At 38.3% G+C, this 18,760-nt stretch overlaps 1 protein-coding gene across 1 annotated transcript; it reads left to right on the top strand.

Moving 5' to 3' along the window:
• Positions 1–2,557: 2,557 nt before the first annotated feature.
• Positions 2,558–12,738, top strand: itln1al.L (intelectin-1a-like L homeolog). Its single transcript, XM_018231319.2, has 8 exons — positions 2,558–2,769; positions 4,924–5,001; positions 6,060–6,215; positions 6,349–6,596; positions 7,404–7,562; positions 9,346–9,466; positions 11,745–11,848; positions 12,562–12,738. Exons 2-8 carry the CDS (start codon positions 4,935–4,937, stop codon positions 12,712–12,714), a joined length of 1,008 nt encoding a protein of 335 aa, XP_018086808.1. The 5' UTR covers positions 2,558–2,769; positions 4,924–4,934; the 3' UTR covers positions 12,715–12,738.
• Positions 12,739–18,760: the final 6,022 nt, after the last annotated feature.

The following is an 18,760-nucleotide window of genomic DNA, read 5'->3' as shown; positions in this document are numbered from 1 at the left end:
CAATTGCTACTTTAAACATCTGCCATATCAACCCATAGTTATCACTCTAACAAATAATTTCTCTGGAAATGTCTTTTGTGTACAAACGAATATGCAAATATTTGAGATGTAGCATTGTCTCAAGTTTGGTTGAATTCCAAGGGATTATTAATGTTTTTCTATATTTTCAAAAAAGAGAAACTTTGTTGCCAAAACCATGTGCTTTGTCTACAAATTTCCATTTTTCACATAAAATTAAAAAAAACATACATTTTAAATCCCACCACAATTGGCTTCTAAAATATAGTCCCATCTTAATTTAATGTTGAATTTTTTTTTGCGCTTGGTTTTTTTTTTTTTTATCAAGAAGCTTGAACTTTTCTTCAACCAAAATTTTGTAAAAAGAGCTGGTCTACCAACATCTAATTAAACATCTGCTCAACACAACAGGCATTATTATATTTGTATTTGTAACTTTTTCAATTTATTTATACAGGGGCATTTTAGTCTATACATACAGGGTTGGACTGGGGGGCCCAGGGCCCACCGGTGCTGCTGTCCCAGGGCCTCCCTCCAGACATGTGGTTTTTGATGCGTGTACGCTTTTTTCTTTTTGCATCTGCCCAGAAGGGAGGCCGCGGCAAGATGACAGGAAGATTATCCAAGGATCGGGTCTGGACCGGCAGGGCCCACAAGAGGCGAGGCCCACCGTTTTTTTCCAGTGTCCTGCCAGACCAGTCCGACCCTGTATACATAGCAATATCAATAGCCAAGAAAGGAGAAAGGTTCCTTTTTGCAAATGCAGAAGGAGTTATAGGATGGAATGAGGAATTGAATTTTAAGGCTGAGGGACCATAGCAAATCTTCAGCAGCCAGAAAAATGTCTCCGCCTCGGTTTTGGTCTGAAAATGTTTGGGTGTATTTTTGGGCTAAAATCTGCTCTACTGTGTGCTCTGACAGGTAGAGGCAATAAAACTGAATGGAAGAATGCATTACACATTTTGTAAAATGTTATGTGGGAATATTACAACAATCGGGTTTGTAATTTCATTTAGACTGCTGTGGAAGTACCTGGACTTCACCTTTTGTTTCATATGTCAGGTTTCGCCAGTTAATTACATTCCCGGACATGTTAATATTATAAAGAACATCCATAAGGTCCTGAGAGCTCAGAACTCTATCCCACATGTGAACCTTATTTCCAACCCATCCACAACCTAATTTCCGAAATTCAGAGGATGACAAAACATGGAGGCCAGCAAACCACTTCACATATAGTCGCCAGTAGGTTCAGTTAAATGCCATGCACCTATGCATGCAGAGGAACCATGGAGCTACCACCACCCTCAAAGGTGGTGTTAGCTCCAGTGTTTAAACAGCAGCCTTTGTCAACAGGAGCTTCAAACTTGTGCCTAAAGGACTGGGTGCAGATGGAAATTACGACATTGGAACACTGAAGGTTTTAAGTGCAATGGAATCAAATTCACACCGAAGAACATGTGCAACTGTGAACCACATTGCTACCTCACAGCCGTGATTATGCTGACTTAAGGTCCCCATAGACGCGACGATTCTTCTTGCCGAACGACCGATTTTAGGGAAGCCCGACCAATCCTTCGAAATTATCGTGCGGTTAGTGGTATTCGAACGATCGTACATCTTACGATTTTTCGGCCGACATCTGTCGGGAAATTGATCGGCCAGGTCAAAAAATCTTTGTCGGTCCCAGTGCAATCTCTCTATGTTTGCAGGGCCAAGCAGGCAGCTCCCCTTTGTTTTCCTGGTAAATTGGTCTTTTTAGTTGATGGTAGATTCGTACGATCGTTCTGAGAAGATCGTGGTCTCACGATCAGGATCTGATCTTTTAAAAATCTCAACATCTATGGCCAGCTTTAATTAATTGAGAACTTAAGATGAATTCATAAATTAATTGGTTCTATGTAAGTTCTAGCACTTTACCTAGTGAATTTGTGAGTTTAATTGGTGACTGAGATATGTACTTAACTGGTTTTAATTCATTTATAGATGAATTGATATTTATGTTGTAAAATCAATTGAGTATTAACAATTAGTTAGCCACGTACTATTGCACAGTATAAGAAGCACTAAGCACTTTCACTAATTGATATAACTTATTGTTATTAATGTTTTCAAATGTAATTTGATTAAAATAAATAAACTAATCAGATAGTGTGGGGTTACTATTTTTTGTGGATTAATTGTTGAATAGTAATTACACCTCTATACAATCTGATGCAATCCTAGTGATAAATTGAAAGATTCAAGATCAATTTCTGTTTTTTCGATATTTCGTTTATTTTGTCAACCACTGGTTGTGGATCACTTGCTTTACTGGGAACAAACCACCATCTCTGAATGAGACTGGGAGTGAGGAAGCAATGTTTGCTCCCACAATGTTTGGAAATCTTTCAAAATGTAATGTTTCATCACAGGCATATGGCACTGAGAATGTTTATCCAGCTCTGTGTTGCAATTGGCAGAGGAGTTGCTCTTATCTATATCATTTATTTTTCTTATCAAATCTATTTGTTTTGTTGTATAACACTGCACAGGAAGGTTTTTGTGGTGCTACAGGGCTTATAGCAGTGAAGTATAAAACAACATTTCTTTCAAACTATTCACATGGGTGAGAGATCGGTGGTGTTTTATTAGTTGCACACGGGCAGCCAGTATAAGTGGAACCACTGGGGCTCCTTCCGAAAGCTGCCCACTAACTGCATAATTAAACAGACAACCCGTATTGGAGTTAAAAGTTGGTATATACAGTAGGTATGTATTTTGTGTGTGGGCTAGGCTTAATATCCAAGGCTAATACAGTTAGTTTTGTATAGGTATTAGTATATATATATATATATAGTTTATATATGTGAGTATTTAGATCGTCCTCATAAGTATGTATATGTATGTCCAATTGGTTAATTTGGAGGGGTTGAACTTGATGGGCTTTAGCTTTTTTTTAACCCACATTAACTATCTAACTACTGCAAACTGGAAATGTTCTTAGAATTACCTTTTCTTTCATTATCTGAGTGGAGATTTATTTTACATATCCCTAATCTGACTTTGTGTATATATATATATATATATATATATATATATATATATATATATATATATATATATATATATATATATATATATATATATATATATATAGTTCCCAGACCAGCACTCCCTTTGTGTAAAAAGTATAATCTTTTATTGTTGCATCAATACCCAACGTTTCGGTCCCTGTTGGGACCTTTTTCAAGGACCGAAACGTTGAGTATTGATGCAACAATAAAAGATTATAATTAGACACCAAGAAAAAGGACGGCACTCCAACCCCCTGCGCGTTTTGGGAATCACTCCCTTAATCATAGGCATACTGTCCTTCTTTGTTGAGCCAAATAAAAGATTATACTTTTTACACAAAAGGGAGTGCTGGTCTGGAAACTATTGGTGTATACATGATTTACCGTGCACCCCTCCTTCTATTAAGATCGGCTTTGGAGTGCTGATACTCGTCTGACGAAGGCTTCTGTGCGGAGCCGAAACGTTGGATCACCAATAAATCTCCACTTTCATTTGAATTATTGACTTGATGTATTTCCTTGGAGTGCTGTCAATCCCTGCATTTTGTCTACATACTTCTCAGACTAGCACCCAGGTTTCTGCATACTAATGCTTGTGCATTCCATTCTGTTTGATTATATATATATATATATTTATACTATTTCTTTTGATCAATAAATTATATAACCAACTTGTAGTTTTAAGTTTTAGTGTTAGGAAGGCTGGTGCAACTGAGTGTACATTTTGCCCTATGTTTGCCTATTTGGAACCCAAATACCAGGGTGTTATGTCTCTTGGTATCTTAACTAACCTTGCAGTTACTGTCTATAAAAATAAGTCAAATCAACTGGACTTGTGTTTTTTTCCTTGAAGACGTTTCACCAGTCATCCAACTGGCTTTCTCAATTCAAAATAACTTGTAAATCTTCCTTCAAGAAAATAAATCCTCTAAAATGTTGCTGCAATCAGCATAATATGTTTATCATTATCCTCAATGATCTCATTGAGAATGGTGCTGATTGAATTAGCAAGATTGGAGCTTTGATGTGTTATTAAACCTTCCAGAGAAAGGTGTCAAAACAGCATTGTTGCACGCCCCCCCCTGCCTCTTTTCAGACTTGGTTTTTTAGTTTTTACATATATATGATGATTGGAGCAACATTCCATGGGATATTCTAATTGGCCTTCCCCTCTCCAGTCCATAATGAACACTGCTGTGAGGCTCATACACCTCAGCAACCGCTCCTCCTCTCTCCTCTGCCACACCACCACTGGCTTCCTTTACCTTTCAGAATAAAATTCCAAGTAATGACCCTGACATTCAAAGCACTTCATAACTCTGCCCCACCCTACATCTCTGAACTCATCTCTATATACTGAACCTCTTACTACGCTCCTCTACTGACTTGCTACTCAACTCTTTTCTCATTACCTCCTCACATGCTCGCATTCAAGACTTTGCAAGGGCTGCGCCCCTCCTCTGGTATTTTTGCCCACGTTCTGTTCGACTTTCTCCCAACCTTTCTGCTTTCAAAAGATCTTTTAAAATACACGTATTTAGAGAAGCCTACCCTCACTCTGCTTAATACCGAATGCAATACCACATACTACATCTCTCACCCACTTAATTCTGATCTTGCCCACTTCCACACCTTGTATCATATTCCCTTCCCTTTATATTGTAAGCTCTTTTGCACAGGGCCTTCCTCAACTTTTGTACCAGTACTTTGCTTGATGTATGTAATTCATGTGATTTATTTGTATAAACACACATTTACTTTACATCGCTGCATAATGTGTTGGCGCTCTATAAATACATGTTACTAATAATAATAATATATGTAGTAAATGTGCTGTATTGTTTTTCAGATTCAGCTAAAATGCTCTCTCATTTATTGCTACTACTTGTCCTTGTAAAAGAATCTTCAGCATGTGATGAAATCTGCGGTGAGATGTTTTATTCCAAAGATTTATTCATTTACACTTTAACAGAAATTCTGTTTATGGAGAAACGGTTTTCAAAAACAGTCAATTAATAGCGCACCTTTTATATATTCCTGCAGTAAAATATATCTATATCTGAATAACCCTCAGCTCCAGTGGATGGGGGCTTTTTTTGAATAAGTGACTATATATAAATACAGTCCTGACCCAGACACCTTCATCCTTTCAAAGGGTAGGGTTACCTGAAGTTTCCAAATCCTACTGGTCAGAATTAGAATAGTAATATTCTGCACTGCTGCATATTCTTTAATGATGCATCTGATCTTCACCTGCCTGAGCCAAAGTCTGCTGGGCAGTTCTGCTTTTGAAGCACAAGAAAGGGGCCTCTTTAAGAGTAGAACTCCATTATCGTTTTTCATCTGAATGATGCCCGGCAACAAAACACACGCAACAAGTTGGATAGAGACGCAGGGGTCAAGATTCTTATTGGACTGAATGAAAAGTCGCAGGCAAAAACTACATTACATCTGATGGGACACGACTGTCAGATGTGGATGCAGAAAGCATCTACTTCATTTTACACAGTCGGACCCTGTAATTGTTACCTCCGACTTTTCATTAATTCCATTATATCTTGACGCATGCAACTCCATCCGACTTGTTACGTGTGTTTTGTCACTGGGCGTAGATCCAACAAAAACCGCTTGTAAGAGTCAGGTTTGTGTGATAGGGAAAGGGACATAAGGGGGCTTGTGCATGGGGCCCTAATGTTGGGAATGGTTTTTGTTCTCCATCAATGACATTTCGTTGCATAGTCTTGTTACCTGGGAATTCACCACATGCATGCCATATCGCCCCCCCATATAAATAAAGAGTAGATAATGTGAACAAATAAATAAGAATAATTGTGGTGAATATGACAGTTGGTCAATACAGTCTATTTGTACTTGGTTTAAAGCTTTCTATTCTTGCATTATTATTCTGTCTATACCCGATCAAGGAATTATTACACAGAAACTCTTTAAAAAACTCTTCAAAAAAATGAAATTGCAATGTTTTAGGAAATGTTCCCTTATCTGAGAAGAAGAAAAGAATTATGAACATTCTGGCTTGTTGGGATGAAAATAATTTTGAGGATCAGTTTAGGCCTCCAAGTACCTCAGGCTATACATATGGAAGCTGTAAGGAGATCAAGCTGTATAACCAGAATGCCCAAGGTAAGTATGTGCAAATGATCTGTGAAGTGGTACAGAAGTATGAAGTAGAAGTAGGAGCATGCTCGTACCACTATATACCAAAGTTTGGGCAGGTCCTAAGGAATGAAATAATCCATAATTTTTTTTGATCCAGATGGCATTTATACACTGAGCACTAAGAATGGAATGACCTATCAAACATTCTGTGACATGAGCACGAATGGAGGAGGTTGGACGTTGGTGGCCAGTATTCATGAGAACTACATACAAGGCAAGTGCAAATCCGGAGATCGCTGGAGCAGTCAGTCAGGAAACAATGCAAACAACCCTGCAGGGGAGGGTAATTGGGCAAATTATGCCACATTTGGACTGCCTGAAGGAGCAACTAGTGATGACTACAAGGTAAGGAATATTGCTTCTTGAAGCAAGATGGGCACAAATGCCGGTACGGGTATGGGGCCTGTTATCCGGAATGCTCAGGGTCTGGGGTCATCCCTCATGAAAGTTCATTGAACACTTGTACTTTCTAGCGTAAATTAATGAATTTTTCATATAGTTACTTAATTCACAATTTTGTAAATTATGACGTATAAAATCCATAAAGTATACAAATAAAAAAGTAAATATTGTCATGTAGAAGTCAATGGAAGTTCCGTTTCTTTTCTTGCAAATATCAGCCTCTTATTAGTGGGTTTTAAAGGTTTTCGGAGATCAGAATTGTCATACTAATTCTTCATTCACAAAAAAATTGGGGGTTGAAATTTTTCCACAGCTATTTTCATTCACACTCTTTTATTCAGATCTTTTAATAACTTTCATAGCATTCGTGATTCTAGAGTGATTCTAATGGTGATTTCAAAAAGCTCTTATTTCACTGAAATTTGACCTTTCGTACATGGGCTTCCCCGTCTACTAGAAAATTAAATAAACCCAAATAGGCTGATTTTGCTTCCAATAAGGATTAATTATATCTAGGTACTGTTTTATTAGTACAGAGAAAAAGGAAATCATTTTTAATGATTTGGATTATTTGGATAAAATGGAGTCTGTGGGAGACGGCCTTTCTGTAATTTGGACCTTTCTGGATAAAGGGTTTCCGCCTAATGGATCCCATACCTGTAGCTCTAAATATATTAGTTCAAATAAATTGCAGATTGCACCAAGTGTCTTACTATTTGTTCTGGATCTATTTTGCCTACATGATTTTAGAACCCTGGATATTATGACATCAAAGCCAAAAATGTAGCTGTGTGGCATGTGCCGAACAATACACCTCTGGAACTTTGGAAGAACTCTTCTTATTTAAGATATCGAACAGACAATGACTTTCTAAAGGATGAAGGAGGGAACCTATTCAATTTGTATACAGTAAGTTGAAAGACTGATCTATCCCTATGTAAATATGTGATATATGTAATATAACTAAAACACAACCAGCTGTTTTATTTAAAGAGTTGTCACGAGACATGACAATACACAAAGTAATATAACAGGCCACTTGGTCATTCTTTGTTGTCCAACCATTGCCTGATTAGATCGCAATAGAAACACACATGATTGCTTTTGTAAAATATTAGCACTTTTAATACCCTGTATATGGACAAAAACAACCTCTTAGTAGTTGGTACAGTTTACATCTCAACTGGTCAGACACAGCCTAATAGGGTTGTGATTCTGTTCTTGCAATGCATTTGGGACAGGTCCTACAGTGCATTTATATGTCGGGGTGGTAGTAGAGGAGAGTTCCTCGTAATTAATTGTTTTAGTGTTTATTTTCTTTTAAAGAAGGAAAGGATAAAACTAAGTAAGCTTCATCAGACAGGTCTATAGAAATACACCAGTAAACCCTCAACGTAATGCTGCTGAGTCCTCTATCAAAAATAATACCACATTTCTTTCCTTCTATTGTGTACTCATGGGCTTCTGTATCAGACTTCCTTCTTTCAGCTTAAACTTCCAGGGCTAGGGCTTGAGCATGCTCAGTTTGCTCCTCTCTCCCTCTTCCCCTCCCATTTGCCCCCTCCCTTCTTCCCTCCCTGCTGTAATCTAAACCGAGAGCTATGAGAGAGCAGGGAGAAACTCAGGCAGGAAGTGATGTCACACCAAGCTAATGTGGCAGCTGTTATCCTAAACAAACAGAGAGCTTCTAGAACTGGTAAAGCATTCTAAATAATAAATATAGCATTCTAGCTTGCACTATTGGGCTTAATCTATTGGCATTAAAGTGCCTTTGTAGCCTTCCTTCTCCTTTAAGCACCCATAAATATCCAACATGAAACAACGTGTATCCCTGCTTATGTGTCTCATTGTTCTGCAGTGGCGTAGCTGCTTCTATAATAAATACAGTGTCTGAAACAATATCAATAGCTATAAAGCCTGCCCTGTTATTGGTGCTGGTTGATTTAGTATTGAAACAAGGATCTCTAGAGCAAGGAAAGGACAAATGAAACCTCTTTCTGTTGATTAAATGATATTAAAAACACTCAGTTTAACTTCAGTGCATTTCCCAAATTTTCCTGTGTTTGTGCAAATTATTCCAGAAAACAGGAGAGATCCACTCAACACTAGCAAATTTCCTTATTTTGCTGGGGTGCTGGAGCAACCTTATATCAATGAGGTGCGCAAGCAGTACCTTTTCATATGTACTGGGGTTCAGGAGTAGTACAGGTACAGGATCTGTTATCCAGAATGCTCAGGACCTGGAGTTTTCCGGATAATGGATCTTTCTGTTATTTGGATTGTCAAACCTTAAGTTTACCAGAAAATCATGTAAACATTAAATAATTCCAATAGGCTGGTTTTGCTTCCAATAAGGATTAATTATATCTCAGTTGGGATCAAGTACAAGCTACTGTTTTATTATTACAGAGAATAAAGGACATTTTTAAATATTTGGATTCTTTGGATAAAGTGGGGTCTATGGGAGATGGTCTTTCCCAAATTCTGAGCTTTGTGGATAATTTCCAGATAATTCCCATACCTGTACGCTTCCTTATATAACTGGGGTGCAGGTAACAGGATTCACAAGCCACAAAGCAGTATAAGGTGAATGTATATGGTGAAAACCACTTTTAAGACACAAATAAACAGTAACAGTGAGGTCTGCTGACATTTTTAAATCTACATTTAAAGAAATGTCCTTCTCTTCTAGAAATACCCAGTGAAATACAATGCTGGAAGCTGCCCAAAGGACAATGGACCAGCCATTCCTATTATTTATGACCTTGGAGACCCTGAGCAGACATCAAAGTTATACTCACCAAACGGAAGAAGTAAGATATGTTCACAGGAAAACAATTTCTGTAGGTCTTTGCTGCTATTACAATATACAGTATGAACCTTAGTTAGAAAGGAACACTAGTGGGGTTATTTTCTCATAATTTAAACGAATCAAACCGACCAAACTCCCATCCATGATTTTACCTTATTTATTAATAAAATAACTGTGGTATTTATACAAATGGCCTGTAGATGTCACTTTGCTCAAGACTTATACAGTGCATTCTTTCTATACAGCTTGTGATGTTAGAGCTGTAGTTACTGTTGTGTAATGGCTGCATAAGCCTGCTAATAAAGCACTTTTATACGCTACTCATCGTCGGCTACAAAAACATAACAATAGCTCAAAAAATTTGGTTCGGGAAAAGTCTTGATAAAATTGTGAAAAAACTTGTATCGCACAAATCTTTTGGATTTAAAGGGCAAGTAAAATCTAAAATAGAATAAGGCTAGAAATGCTGTATTTTGTATACTAAACATAAACTTACTGCACCAGAAGTATTTATGCTTTCAAAGTTGGCCACATGGGGGTCACCACCTTGTAACTTTGTTAAACATCTTTGCAAGACCAAGACTGTGCACATGCTCAGTATGGTCTGGGTTGCTTAGGGATCATCATAAATTATCAAAACAGCACAAGTCAAATAATTTCTGCCAGAAGCCGATACAGCAAGACTGATTAATAATCAGAATATACAGACTGCACTGGGTCCTGTGCTGTCATTTAATCTAATGTGGATTCTATAGTTTTTGTATTGTTTAATACAAACTTTCTCCAACTCTGCAGAACCAGTGGCTGCAGCAAAATAATCCTCCAAATAGAATCCCAGTTTATCTGTTTAAATCTGGCTCCATGATCTTTGTCTCTGCAGCTGGAGTTGGAAACAGTAAAGGGGGTGTAAAGCCAAAATAAAATCCAATAAAAATCTCTACACAGTCGCCGACAGCTCTACTGGGAAAAAAACAAAGCTGCTTGAGTTCTGCATGGCTGAGAAGTAAGGCAGGGGCTTCCCCTGCTGTTCATAAGTATGATTGTTTCCCTGCAGAGCAGTTAGGGACCGTCTGACAATTCCTATCCACAGCAGTAAATGAAGGAAGAATTTCACTGCATACAGTCAGGTTTCTTATAGAAAATTGTACACAATTTTTAATCAAAGTATATTGGAGATAGTTTTCTTTTTAATCAAAAAGTAAAAATGGGATTTTATTTTTTTGCCTTTACATGCCCTTTAACACCCTGTGAAGTTTAGGGGGGTCACAGCAGGGTTTGCACTATAAATGCAGGCCACTCAACAGTCTGTTTATTTTGAAATCAAAAGGCTTCCAGTAGAAATCAATGGCAAGGGATACATAGCTGCCATCCACGCTATATCCCCTCATGCTTGTACAGCCCGAAAACCCCAAATCAATCAGGTTATCTCCCGAAAACTCCAAATTGTTCAAATTATCATACAAAACCCAGCACCGATCACAATATCTTCAAATTGTAAAAGGGCCATCTACCATTGACTACTACAAGACCTCGACAGGTTTGAAATGGAGGGTTTAAAGATTGAATCTCGAAAAAATCGATGTTTTTTTATCTCGAAAAATTCGAGTTTTCCCCTTTAAAAGTCAGACCAGAAAAAATCAAGCTTCAATAAATAACCCCCAGATGTTCATCATTCTTACATTGGGTGCCTTATATTCCCTGGCTTGCTTGGAGGCTGATCTTTGTGTCACATGCAAAAAACACAACATGCCCCTTTGGAATTAATTAATTTGGGTGGAAAAACATCCAACTTGATGGTCCATCAAGTTTAACCATTCCATGTATTTCCTAGCATCACTGACCACAGAAGAAGAAAAAACTAAACTGAAAATTGCCTCCCAAAGAGATAGTATCATTATAATTTTATCTATTATGTCATCTAATTGTTCAAAGCTTAATTATCTTTGTACTGATGTTGTGTTCAATTAAATTAGAGGTTCAGATGTCATATATTTATGTATCCTAAGGTTGAAGGCACTTAGGGCATTTTCTTTCATTCACTGGAATTAGAACCACCTCCTCGGTGCTTGAGGTAATTGGCCAGAAAACATGCGTTGACCATTTTCTAATTGAGGCCAACACTTTGCAACCCATTTTCAACTCTGATTTAGACAGGTTGCAGTGCAATTTGACTATCCATACATGTGTGGTCATTTGCATTCCATCCATTATGTGTAAAGATTATAATTAACCCTGTGATCCTTTTTCTTTTCTTATCAAATCTTTTATTTTTCCCTTAGAGGAACTAATTCCTGGCTTTATCCAGTTCCGTGCAATGAACAATGAAAAAGCTGCCCTGGCTTTGTGTTCTGGGGTAAAAATGTCTGGCTGCAATGCAGAAGTGGTAAGTTTTAGGGCAAAAAATAATCTCCGCAAACTAGAGACTGGGCTAAAAACTTAAATCAAGAATGCCAATCTGCCGCCCCACAGAAGCATTAGTAAATGAAACTTTGAGATTTTTTTATCTGAAACTGGAATACTTGAAACTTCCAGCCTCAAATTACATGACATGACTAACATTAGGTGACATTTTCAGGCATTGTGTAACTTACCTTGACATTGGGAAGACACCAAGGGGCAGATTTATCAAGTGTCGAATTTCGTAAGTAATGGGAGTTTTTTTGAACTCTCATAACGTCGAAATTCGAAGAAAAAAAGACCAACCAAAATTAATAAAAAAAATTTACCTTACTTTGATCGTTCGAATCAAAGTAACATCGTATTTGATCGAATTCAATCAAATTCGTTTTGAAGTATTTAAAAAAAAACCTTTGATTTTTCAAAGTCCACCGATTGACTCCAAATTGGTGCTAGGAGGTCCCCCATAGGCAAATGACGAATGGTCGAAGTTGAATTTTGATATTCGCATTTTTTTCAAATTTGAATCGAATTTGGACTATTCCCTAGTCAAAGTAAACAAAAAATAGCTCAAAATTCGAATTTTTTTCATTTGAAAATTCACTTCGACCCTTGATAAATCTGCCCCCAAGTGTAATATCATCTTAAGCTCATTAGGATCATTGGGATTTCAGGTTAATATGTCATTTATTCATTCAGAACTGCATTGGAGGAGGAGGATATATCCCCGAGGGGAACCCTAGACAGTGTGGAGACTTTGCAGCAATGGACTGGGATGGGTACGGGACGCATGTTGGCTGGAGCTCCAGTAGACAACTGATAGAGTCTGCTGTTTTGTTATTTTACCATTAAGAATAAAAAGATTCCTTAACTGTTTGTGTTTGCAACTTATTAAGAGATTCTACAAATAATGTCTTCATTTCTGTTTCAATATTTTTATTAAAATGGAAAGTTATAGACCATACATATCAATATAAATGACATTGTTACAAAGTGTATATAAGGGATACAGTAAGCACATTATGTTGAAAAAAAAATACAGATTGTTCGTCTGTGTCATTGTACATTGAAAACAGAGCAAAACCATATTGTACATAATATTTAACAGTACAAAGAAGAAATAAATAAATTAAAGACAGATGATAATGAAAAAATAAATAAATAAAAAAAAGGGTAAAGAAAATAGGTTAGACCAAATATCTATCACAAGTATCGGGAGGTTAGGCATATCAAATGTGGATTACATCATACAAAACATTGAGCGGTATCGGATACTAGTACAACAACTTCTACCGACTTCCACAAAAATGAACCATGTCAAGTAGAACCAGATCTTATTGAAAGGGGACCCTGCATTGAAAGGGTTGTCTGTTAGGGATCCTACAATGAAAGCATGGAAACCAGTAGAGTGCCTTGAAATCTGTACTTATCAAGATGTATACTAGTTAGTTTTTCATTAACGAGAATCCAATCTAGTTTAGTTTTTACCATATTATACTTCAAAGAAGGCGACTTCCATGCCTTGGCAATAACCTGTCTGGCAGCCAAAAAATATGATTAATTAAGCAGACCTGTTTCCTAGGGACGTCGCTAGGGACAGCTCCCAACAAAGCAACATATGGGTCTCTTTTTAAGTTGAGATGTAATACAGAGAAGATAAGGGTGTAAATCCGTATCTAGAATCTCACAGCTATGGGACACATCCACCAAATATGAAACATTGATCCTGTCGCAGAACAACCCCTAAAACATGCATTGTTAACATCTGGATAAAATGTAGCTAATCTTGCTGGAGTTAAATACCACGAAACAATACCTTGTAACCTGCTTCCAGCATGACTGTGTTAATAGAGCTTTTACGTGTATTTCCCCAAGCTTTAACCAATCCTGTTCAGGTAATGATCTCCCTATATCCATTTCCCATTTGATAATATATGGTAAATCTAGTAATCTGGCAGGAGTGTTAAATTGTAAGTATAGAATTGAAATAGCTCCTTTAGGGGCTACACCCTTAGCGCACCATCGTTCATAGAACGAGCTAGATATGTCATGAGACTTGGTGGCATTCCAACATCCCTGTATAAAATGTATAACCTGATAGGCTTGGAATCTGTCTGAGTCTGGAAGTTGATAATGATCTAAAAGATATTGGATAGTGTAGGGACCTCTAGTGGTTAATAGGGATTTCACAGATACCAGTCCATTTAGTAGCCACCAGTGAAATAGGTGCTTTTGCAATCCAGCTGGGAAAGCTGGGTTGCCAAAGATAGGTGCAACAGGAGTGTGAGGAATAATGAGTGAGTGTTTACGAGAAACTACCGTATATACTCGAGTATAAGCCGACCCGAGTATAAGTATAAGCCGAGGTACCTAATTTTACCTACGAAAACTGGGAAAACTTATTGACTTGAGTATAAGCCTAGACACAACTACAGCCCTGTCTCCCAGCAGCGCACATTCCGCCAAATCGACCCCCCCAGCGATCAACTGGACTTCTTTGCAAAGTTGATGGTGACAGAGAATTGCCAAACGGATTACTGTGTGCATTGTCCCACTGTCCCACTACCATGTGCAGAGGGTGCTGTGTGATATTGCCATCACTGTTATTCTTTCGTATAACCAACAGAGGGCGCTGTGTGATATTGCAGTCACTTTTATTCTTTCATATAACCAACAGAGGGCTCACTGTTATTCTTTCATATAACCAACAGAGGGTGCTGTGTGATATTGCAGTCACTGCTATTCTTTCATATAACCAACAGAGGGTGCACTGTTATTCTTTCATATAACCAACAGAGGGTGCTGTGTGATATTGCAGTCACTGTTATTCTTTCATATAACCAACAGAGAGTGCACTGTTATTCTTTCATATAACAAACAGAGGGTGCTGTGTGATATTGCAGTCACTGTTATTCTTTCATATAACCAACAGAGGGCGCACTGTTATTCTTTCATATAACCAACAGAGGGTGCTGTGTGATATTGCAGTCACTGTTATTCTTTCATATAACCAACAGATGGCGCTGTGTGATATTGCAGTCATTGTTATTCGTTCATATAACCAACAGAGGGCGCTGTGTGATATTGCAGTCTCTCCCCAAGCGAACTGTTGGTATAGGAATGATTAAAAGTGACTGCAATCTCAGCTACTGCCCGCTGACTCGAGTATAAGCCGAGGTAGACTTTTTCAGCACATTTTGGATGCTGAAAAACTTGGCTTATACTCGAGTATATACGGTATATCTTATAAGTGTAGAGAATAAGCTAAGCAAGGGCTCATAGTTTTAGGTCGGGCTTTCTTGGGTAACCAAAGGAATGATAAGGCATCATATGGGGCAACAAAGACATTCTCAATTGCAAATCAGCCAACGAAATGCAGATGCTTTTTAAAACAAAATGCTTTCAAACTTTTCAGACGTTGGATTATATTTGGACTTTATTGGAAATAACCGATACTTCGATTATTACATGGACTCTGGACTTTTATCGTAATCCAAGGAATTCATTTGATTGTTTTTTGCTTGATATGTAAATTTTACCCTATGTGGGTGGTGATTAACAGTTTTTTACGTATTTAATGGTGGAGGTGGGAGGCACAGATCACCTGACGAAGGGGTACGCCCCCGAAACGTTGTAACCTTTTGGCTTGACATTAAATACGGGTAATAACCCTTGAGAAGATTACGTGTGCTGAAGTACTTTGTTACGTATTCTCAATTGCAACCCACTGAGGGGGGTCTGAGGTGCAGTGTAAGGTCGGGAGCTGACATTACTGTGCTGGCCAGTGGTAGTATCTGAGATTGGGCAGACCTAAGCCTCCATTAGAAAGGGACCTGTATAGTATATTCCTATTTACCCTGGGGAATTTATTATTCCAGATAAATTTGAGTATCTTAGTTTCAAAGTTTTTCAAATCACAAAGGTTAACTGAGAGGGGAAGTACTCTAAAGAAATACAATAATTTAGGGAATTAGGTCATCTTGACAGCCCATAAGCGACCTATCCACGAAATGTGGCATTTGCCCCAGTCCTCTAGGCACTTGCCTAGTTTGCGATATATGTCGGAATTATTTATACTATATAATGTGTCGTAGTTAGTAGTCAAATAGATGCCAAGAAAGGAGACTGACACTTTCTGCCACTGAAATGAAAAGTTATGGGTAATTTGGTTACATATTGGGGGAGTCCTATATTAAGAGCCTCAGTCTTTTCCGATTGATAGCTAATCCTGAGAGATTCCCAAATTTAGTCAAAATGTTATACAGGTTAGGCAGGGATGTCATAGGCTGTGTCAGAAAAAGAGTAACATCATCAGCGAAAAGGCTAATTTTGTGTTGCCTATCGTTGATTTTGAGGCCTTTGAGATCCGGGTTAGTCCTAATTGTCTCCGCTAGAGGCTCAATAGCTATGTTAAACAATAATGGAGATAAGGGGCAGCCCTGCCTGGTGCCTCTTGCAATTGGGAAAGATTCAGACATATTATAACCTATACGAACTCGGGCTGTAGGGGACTTGTACAGGGCCACCAGCCATGTAAGAAAATTGTGGCCAAAGCCCCTGTCTAACAGGGAGGACCTAAGGAAGGCCTAAGAGATTGTATCGAATGCTTTTCTGAAGTCTAGCTTAAGTATAATAGCTGGTTGTAATGTTGACTTGGCTCGAGATGTCAGTAGTATGAGCCACCACACTGCATCAGATGCCTGACGGCCCCATACAAACCCCACCTGGTCATTATGGATTAAGTGAGGCATAATAGGGCCTAATCTAGTAGCCAAGATTTTTGCTAAGAGTTTAATGTCAATATTTAAAACTGATATGGGTCTAAAATTCTGGCATTCTGTTGGCTCAGATGAGTGTTTAGGTATGGGGGAGATATTAGCTAATAGAGAAACTGGGCTAAAACGTTCTCCTGAGAGTAGACTGTTGAACATATTAGTCAGGTAAGGGGCTAGAATATGAATGAATTTTTTGTAATAAATGGCGGAGAAACCGTCAGGGCCCAGTGATTTGGATAATTGCAGGGACGATGTGGCTGAGATAATTTCCTCTATCGTAACCTTAGCCTCAATTTGACTGCTTTGTTCAGGAGTTAAGTGGCAGAGATTGCACTCTTGTAAAAACTGGAGCACTGCTTTTCTAGAGGGTTTAAGTACATTAGAGTAAAGTTTACGATAATAACATAAAAATTTCCTTCACAATAGCTCTTACTTACCTAATTAGCCTACCTGAGGTCCCCTTGATCATGGTTATCGGAGTCGACGTGCTAATAACCGGGTGGGTTTGTTAGTTTGTGTATAGAGTCTTTGTTGGGACCAGCGTAGGGTAATGTTAGAGCCAAATCTAATTGAGATTTGAGGGACTCTATTCAGGTCTCTAGAGAGGGTGTAGGCTTGGTACTATTGCTAAGAGAAGCTTGGGTAAGTTCTTTCGTGAGTGAGACAATTTACTTTTCTCTGGACTGTTTCCTTTGTGATCCTATCTGAATCAACTTGCCTCTCAAAACCACCTTATGGGCTTCCCATACAAGAGTAGATGAAGAAACTGAGTTTTTATTATCCTGGAAGTAATCCCTAAGCACCTGTTCAACTTGTTGTACCACCTCTGGGACTTTCAAAAGGGACTCGTTTAAACGCCTGAAACAGTTAAAGCAATAGGGTCATGGACCAAGGTGTCACCAAAATCTTGGAGACATGGGGGAGATCTAATATCTGTTGGGAAACCCAAATATGATCTATCCTAGAGTGATGTTTGTGGGGGTGGGAGTAATGCGTATACTGTCTTGTCATGGGATGATCTTCTCGCCAAACATCTACCAACCCCAGATGCACCATGTCCGTTTAACCTTTTGCACATCAGGATGCCGTTTTACTGTGGTCTGGGGAACCAGTTATGGGGACTGTTGTTTGTCCCAGAAAAAATCTAATATCAAATTGGTATCCCCACATAGTATAATTTTTCCCTGTCTCAACATGGGAAACATTTGGAGCATAGTAAGAATTGATTGAGAAAATATTCCCTTCTAATTCAAACGTAAGAACCAGAAATCTCCCTTCTGGGTCAGAAGTGTCCCGAATCTGTAAAGGCAGCCCCACATAGACACAAATTGCTACTCCTCTCTTAGTATCACTATTTGCTAAATATACCATTGGGTATTTTTCATGAAAATATTTGGGAAAGGATTGTTTGGAGAAACGCATTTCTTGCAAACATAAGATATCAGCTTTGAGGGAATTGTAATTAGGGATGCACCAAATCCACTATTTTGGATTCGGCCAAACCCCCGAATCCTTCGCGAAAGATTCAGCCAAATACCGAACCGAATCCGAACCCAAATTTGCATATGCAAAATTAGGGGTGGGAAGGGGGAAAACATTTTACTTCCTTGTTTTGTGACAAAAAGTCACGCAATTTCCCTCCCCACCCCTAATTTACATATGCAAATTCGGATTCGGTTCGGCCAGAACCGAATCCTGGATTCGGTGCATCCCTAAAAATTACGCCCATAGACTTGTATGGCGGCATGCGTCCAAAAAAAGACGCTCGTCAAAAAAATTTCGGCGCGCAACAAAATTATTTTTACGCCCATAGACTTTGATGGGCGTCTGCGACATTTCGCCGGCGGCAAATATTTGGCGAAACAAAACGGGTCAAATTCGCCCATCCCTAATTGTAATACATAAATGCTTTTTTCCGTTTCACAGGAGAATTAAATCCTTGTAAATTATGAGATAATATAGTTCCCATTGTTATCTAAAAGAGAAGGTAGATTAAGATGGAGAAAGGATACTGTCTGAGAAACTATGCCCATAGAAAGGAGAAATACAATAACATAGTGTTAAAATAGTACCGGTTGTAACAATGCCTCATAGTCCCACATGTAGTACAATTCAAGCAATAG

Source organism: Xenopus laevis, chromosome 8L, assembly GCF_017654675.1.
Source record: "Xenopus laevis strain J_2021 chromosome 8L, Xenopus_laevis_v10.1, whole genome shotgun sequence".
In the NCBI taxonomy this organism is placed as follows: domain Eukaryota; kingdom Metazoa; phylum Chordata; class Amphibia; order Anura; family Pipidae; genus Xenopus; species Xenopus laevis.
This window is presented reverse-complemented; position numbering and strand designations above follow the sequence as displayed.

What these genes read in the sequence shown, in the direction of transcription:
- itln1al.L (XM_018231319.2), top strand. Translation starts at nt 4,935, where the DNA reads ATGCTCTCTCATTTATTGCTACTACTTGTCCTTGTAAAAGAATCTTCA. An exon ending in ACCTATTCAATTTGTATACA is followed by an intron (nt 7,563 to 9,345) that starts GTAAGTTGAAAG and finishes CTTCTCTTCTAG; the next exon opens with AAATACCCAGTGAAATACAA. An exon ending in ATACTCACCAAACGGAAGAA is followed by an intron (nt 9,467 to 11,744) that starts GTAAGATATGTT and finishes TTTTTCCCTTAG; the next exon opens with AGGAACTAATTCCTGGCTTT.